This window comes from Myotis daubentonii, chromosome 4 (assembly GCF_963259705.1).
Source record: "Myotis daubentonii chromosome 4, mMyoDau2.1, whole genome shotgun sequence".
NCBI classification, from domain to species: Eukaryota; Metazoa; Chordata; class Mammalia; order Chiroptera; family Vespertilionidae; genus Myotis; species Myotis daubentonii.
In genome coordinates, this window is record NC_081843.1 from 92,129,280 (window position 1) to 92,136,081 (window position 6,802).

Sequence of the window (6,802 nt, forward strand, 5' to 3'; positions counted from 1 at the left end):
AAAGCCCAGGTGAGCTTGTCCCTCATCGAGATGAAGAGCTTGTTTAACATAGTTTTTCCAAGATTAACGGGTCCGTTCCATTTTCTTTTGTCGGCTACTTTTAATTTCCCTTTTCCACGAAGTTATCAGTTTCCCCGCATTTGAGATCTGCACCACGTCATTAAAATGCAGAGTACCCAGAGTTTTGTTTTTTGGCACTTGTGTGCTCAGCATTATAGCATGCCTCTGAAACGGTCTCGGATGTTTCAGAAATTAAATACACTTTCCGATCTTTCAGATAGGATAAGAGACATCAGGAGGAGTCCATAAAGGACGTGAAACCATTCAGACGTGGCTCGAGGTGTATTACCCAGATACTTATTGTTTTAGCTGTGCTGAGCACTGAACAATGAACAGACCAATATGGTTCCCTTTTCTCTGAGGAAAGTTCATTTTATGATACGTGGGATATGCAGGCTTCGACATTGCTTAAAACTACTTTCCGACTCACTGTTAGCCTTCCGATACTATTTATGACTTATACTATTTATACTTTAGGGGGAAATGCATACAAATCCGTGTTAGAATTTTTTAAATTTCCTATTTCAAAAAAAGCTCTCTATATTTGTCAGGCTTAGCAAATACAAAATTTACTCCTTTAATTTTCGTATTACTTTTTCCTTCCTCTGTCTAAGCAATAAGTACATGTTTTTCTTGGAGTTACATATTAGCAATAACAACTAAATAACACTTTCCCATAATTGATCTTCTTCCCTTTCCCTCTCAGGACTCTGCAAACGGTGGGGCCATCCCACGCTAGAACCTACACGGTGGCTGTTTACTTCAAGGGAGAAAGAATAGGCTGTGGGAAGGGACCAAGGTAGGAGACGCTGCCTTTAATCTCTTCACATGAGAAGTCCCTGCTTGGCATTTTCAAACTCTGCAGTCTGTCTTGTTTAAATTAGAGTATATCTCAGTGATGGCGAACCTATGACACGCTTGTCAGAGGTGACACGCGAACTCATTTTTTTTGGTTGATTTTTCTTTGTTAAATGGCATTTAAATATATAAAATAAATATCAAAAATATAAGTCTTTGTTTTACTATGGTTGCAGATATCAAAAAATTTCTATATGTGACATGGCACCAGAGTTAAGTTAGGGTTTTTCAAAATGCTGACACGCCGAGCTCAAAAGGTTCGCTATCACTGGTATAGAACGTTCCAGGGTAATAAAGTGAATCTCAAGGATTAATGTCTCCACCAAGCCCAGCCCCCAAACTTGAGCATCTGCCTTGGATGTTGGAAATGCCATTGCTGAAGGGGCTTTGGCTACCTTGAGAAAACCACATTATCTGGTGCACAGGTCGGGGCTGTCCTGTTTTAGTTGCCCAACAGAGAACCCCACGTATCTGCAAGCACTTTAGGAAATGTCCTGTGTGACGTCATTAGGCATTTGACCTCTTAGTGCCACTCGAGCTTTGTGGAAATGCTCATGTCTTCAGGTGAAAAGAATTTTGTGTATTATCACCTTTCTTTGAACCCTTAATCTATGTGTTAAACTGAGAAGTGATTAGAAGTCTGTCTATACCTATATTTTTTACTCTTTGCCTCTTTAAGCTTTACACTGAGGATATTCAAATTTAAGTAGGAAATACTTCAAATGTAATATAAATGGAAGGCATTTTACTGCAGTATTAAAAGTGTGGAACGAGTAACTTAAACAGGCTTGAGCAAATAAATGACATTTCTGCATGCCCTTGTGTATATTCCTCTCTGCAGTTCAGTATGTGACAGTAGAAGTAATCAGATAAATTTTATGTGCCAAACATGAAAATCAGCCTGTATAATGTGTAGCCATACCATTTGTTTTTGAAAAAAACCTCTTTAAATTAAAGTGTACCTTACCTATATTTGATTTAACAGTATCCAGCAGGCGGAAATGGGAGCAGCAATGGATGCACTTGAAAAATGTAAGCCTATCTCTTTTTCTATAATTATATGTTCATAATGTAATGAGTGTTTTATGGGAGGAAAATGGGAAAATAGAAAAATGGTAAGTACTGATAAAATGTGATCTTCTTTTCTTCATAATTAGTCTTCACAGAGAGTGCAGTAGAATGTGAGATATGTATAAATGGGCTTATAATTTTATAAAAGTGCCCCTGAATGCCTTTTGATGTTCGTTTTCCTTTTTTGCATAGAGTCACACTCTCAGCCCAGGTACCCCATGTGAACAACCTAATGTATTTCTTTCCATAGATTTCTAAAATCTTACACATGCAAAGGATTTTTCCTTTTAGTTTTTGGCCATTGTTTTATGGAAATGGGATATCTACGTACTTACGTGCATCGCTCTTTTCTTGCTCATTTTGGGCAGCCTTGCCGGGTATAGTGGCTTCAGTTTGCGTTATAGTTCATGCTGTAAATGAGCTGTAGTTTATTCAGGTTTTCTTTATTTTGTTATTGGTGGACACTTTGTTTCTGGTTTTTCACCACTGTCGACAGTAAATATGTATATACTTGTGCTTTTAGTTCTGTGGGAGAGATCTCCCAGAGTGGGATGGCTAGATTGAAGAAACTTCAATTACATAATTGGCCATGAAGGGAACTGCATAGTCTTTTGTAAACTGAAGGTTTAAGTGCAAGAAATTTTTCTTCTGAGGTGTATTGTGCTGCACAGCAGAACCTGTGGCAAAACATGACAAAGCTATTCGATTATGCTTCAAGCTCGATTATGCTTCAAGTACCAGCTGAAGGTGGGAGAAAGCAGAGTGCAGGAAGCTGACAGTGAAGAGGCCCAGATTCTCAGCATGGGGGATTCCAGGAAGGGCAGGGGGCCAGCAGCGTGGGAACCCAGCAGACCACAGCTCCCTAGGCAAGGGGAGCAGGGAGGAGGCAGTGGGGTGGAAGCTGGTGTTACCGTGTCCAGGGATCATGGGATCTTCACTGAGAGTTTCAGTTGACTGGTGGGGAACTTTTACATCTAACCTATATTGTACAACCCTAATATGCAAATCGACCCAACAGTGGAACGACTGGTTGCTATGACACGCACTGACCACCAGGGGGCAGACACTCAACACAGGAGCTGCCCCCTGGTGGTCAGTGCTCTCCCATAGGTAGAGCGCCACTCAGCCAGAAGCTGCCAAAAGCCGGGCTCACGGCTGGCAAGCGCAGCTGTGGTACTGGGAGCCTTTCCCGCCACAGCAAAAGACTCTTCCCCGCCACCGCTCCCCCCCCCCCAGTGCATGAATGTCGTGCACCAGGCCTCTAGTTATATATAATACACAATCATGTATTGAAATACAAGTGAGGTTCCTTTTTCTGCGACAAGATTGTTAAGTGCTTCCCAGCTGTTGAAGCACTTCACTCCAACCAGCATGTGTGGGGCAGTCTCAGAATAGGCTTTTCCTCCAGCACTGTTTTACCACTGAAAGCTAACAAAAAATTCTAAGAATAACCTGCAACAATCTTACTGTGGAAAAGGGGTGTACAGTTGTGAGTACACGTAACAGAGTTTCTTCTTGTATTATTATTTATTAACACATTGTATGCGGGAAACGTATTTATATGTTTTACGTTGACTGGTAGCATTGACTGGTAGTAGAGCGCGGGACACGTACTAATACGTTTTTTATAGACTAGAGGTAGAATGCGGGTAACGTATAAATACGTAAAGTTATCGTAATTTTACTGAACGTTGCCATTTGCGCAAAAAATTAGCAAAAATGGCCCGCGCCACCTGTTAGTGCGTGATAAAAACTACCCGCAAACAATGTGTTAATTACTATATTACTTTCCATACAAACAACTGTAAAACTACTGTTGCCCCACCCTGTGTCTTTCTAAGGCCAATAACACAAGAAAATGCTTACCCTATATAATAAAAGGGTAATATGCAAATTGAGCCTAACAGCAGAATGACTGGTCACTATGACATACACTGACCACCAGGGGGCAGACACTCAATGCAGGAGCTGCCCTCTGGTGGTCAGTGAGTTCCCACAGGGGGAGCTCTGCTCAGCCACAAGCCAGGCTTCCAGCTGCCAGCACAGCAGTGGTGGCGGGAGCCTCTCCCGCCTCCTCAGCAGCGCTAAGGATGTCCGACTGCAGCTTAGGCCTGCTCCCCGATGGCAAGTGGACATCCCCCGAGGGCTCCTGGGCTACCAGAGGGATGTCTGACTGCCGGCAGGTGGACATCCCCCGAGCGGTCCCAGACTGCGAGAGGGCACAGGCCGGGCTGAGGGACCCCACCCCCTGAGTGCACAAATTTTTGTGCACCAGGCCTCTAGTAGAATTAGTGGAAACCAGCGTATCCATAAAACATATGTACACTGTACTCTGGTAGTGGAAGGGAGGAAGGGGGCATACTTTTATGTGTTTGTGTGTATGTGTAACACATAACACACTTTTACAGTGTGCATGTATGTGTGTAGTATAACCGGATTTCATAGGAAAAGGGCTATAAGGATGTATTCTAAAAGCTTATCAGTGATTAGATCAGAGTAAGAGGGTTTTGTTTTAGCTATGGATTAAGTTTTACAATAGAAGTTACTGAGGGAGTAGAAACTTGCTCAACAGCTGACTTTTTGGGATTTGTTTGAATTATACCTTTAAAAATACTTATAGTATTTGAAACCTGTTTTATAGAACACAAAAAGAATCAGTTAAAAAAAAAATAAAGACACCTATGAAATGCCAGAACTCTATCATCAAAAAAAAAAAAAAATCAGTTTAATATCATTTGGGAGGTAGGATTTTATTACTGTTTTATTTCTAAAATACGGATGCCATTATGTTCCTTTTTTGTTTAAAATCAATCACTGACTCTCAGATAGTCAAGATCTCGACTGATTCACCACCTGCCTTTCAGGTGCTTTTCCTGCCACCCTGTCCCTGTCCCTTCTCTCATCTGGGGAGAGGATGGGATGCTGTATAGAAGGTGGGGACTTAGGAATATGATATATACTTGTACCCACTTTTATTATGCTTCAACCATAACAGAAACAAAAATGCTTTTCCCCAGGCATGCTGTGTGCTCCCACACCTCTGATTCTTCATATTTTATATGTGAAATATACCTGTGTGTCTCACAGTGCCTTGCCCGGGCAGGACAGCGCCCTCTTTCCCAGTGACTGCATAGCTGTGTGGCTCCCATCCGGCTTATCTCCTATTGTGATGTTTGTTGTTGAAGTGTGTGTTGACTAGGAGTGTAAAGTGACTATTTCTCATCCCATACTTGATTTCTTACCTATTGCTGCACTCGCCACAGACCACAAGTGAATTGTAAGATTTTAAAATCTTACTTAGGGTTTCGACTGTATCAGCACCCTCGCATGGGGTCAAATATCAACCTAAATCTGGCTTCAGCTCTGCCCCTGAGCGCTGTGTCTCCTTTCACGGATACAAGTGCTTTCCTTGAGTTGCTGTTGCTGCTGCAGCTCTGGGCTTCTCATGGTGAACTTGACAAATAGAATGACCAGAAATAGGGACTTAGAATGTAGTCTCCCTTTGCCCATCTGATCTTTTCTTGCTCTTTTCAGAAACTTTAATTCTTGGTAAATAATGGTGTGATGATATCATTGTTTGTTTGATGTTTTTGCCTCAAGCTTTGCGAAAATATACAACTCCATTTTGCTATATCCTTTACTCTCTTCCTGAAAATCACTGCTTGCTATGAGAACTGTGCTAAGACTCCCACCCGGAGTCATTCTGACGCCGCATGTCTGTGTTTTAACATTGCTGTATGTCTTCGCGCTTTTTATACTCCAGTTCACGTCAGACATTGTGATCTAGAATCGGGGGTGCTGATCCAGACCTCCATGTATTTCTGAGTAATAAAAGAATAGGGGAAGAAAAGGAACAACATTTTTTTCTCTTGCCTTACAAAAGACAGCTGTCTATATTTCATATGAATATGTGTTTGTGTGTGTTTAGTTTGCACTAGTGGCTACGTTTATTAAGTATAAAATATATCTCCTCGTGTCAGATAACTTTCCCCAGATGGCCCATCAGAAGCGGTTCATTGAACGGAAATACAGACAAGAGTTAAAAGAAATGAGGTGGGAAAGAGAACATCAAGAGAAAGAGCCAGATGAGACCGAAGACATAAAGAAATAAAGGAGGACACGGACATCATGGCGTATTTACTTGCTTAATAACTGTGACTGTTGCCCATTGAGATGTACCCCAGTTTTTCTACAGACAATGAATGAAGTGTGTGGTTGAAATAAAACCCAGTCAAATCACTATTGTTGTTTTACTGGTTTTATATTCTGTTTTTAGCTGGGTGGTCTTTATTACCAGGTATTTGATTTCTTTTTAATGGAAACCTTCACTTTAGCAGATATGTGTATTCCCTTATATTTTTTCTTTAAACAATAAAATTTTAAAAGTTTATTCTGTGTGGGTAGATCTTGTTTTTCTATCTGAGATTATTACCTGAGACTTTGAGCTGACAAGTGAAAAATTCACTTTACCATATATTTGGATTACTCTCTACTAACATGTATACTTTTTTAAAAATCTCTGGATTATTAACTATATTTTTTAGCTTGCATGTGGATGTTTATCAAGTTCTCAGCTGCAAATATTGAACTTCACCTTCTCTAAGCAGTGAATCTTTTGTAGATGGAATCTCTTTAACGTTTAACTGCCTAACAGGAGAGGGAAAGACATATTTGAGTCACATATATTCTTTGAGTCATTAGAATAGGGATGAAGTCATGATTCTAAGCCAGACCCTTTAAGAAGTTTATAGATGGACTTCAGGGAAGTTTCAGAACCTCCTGAAATTTTATGTGTGTCTTTGGGTTTGGGTGA

The 6,802-nt window shown here is 40.8% G+C and overlaps 1 protein-coding gene across 8 annotated transcripts in view; it reads left to right on the forward strand.

The window, feature by feature from the left end:
* Positions 1-6,229, forward strand: part of DROSHA (drosha ribonuclease III) — a 107,938-nt gene extending 101,709 nt beyond the window's left edge. For all 8 annotated transcript variants that reach the window (XM_059694729.1, XM_059694730.1, XM_059694732.1 and 5 more), the window contains 3 exons: positions 767-859; positions 1,904-1,950; positions 5,970-6,229. In XM_059694729.1, coding sequence (XP_059550712.1) covers positions 767-859; positions 1,904-1,950; positions 5,970-6,100 — 271 coding nt within the window. In that variant the 3' untranslated portion in view covers positions 6,101-6,229. The remainder of the gene's footprint in view (positions 1-766; positions 860-1,903; positions 1,951-5,969) is intronic.
* Positions 6,230-6,802: the final 573 nt, after the last annotated feature.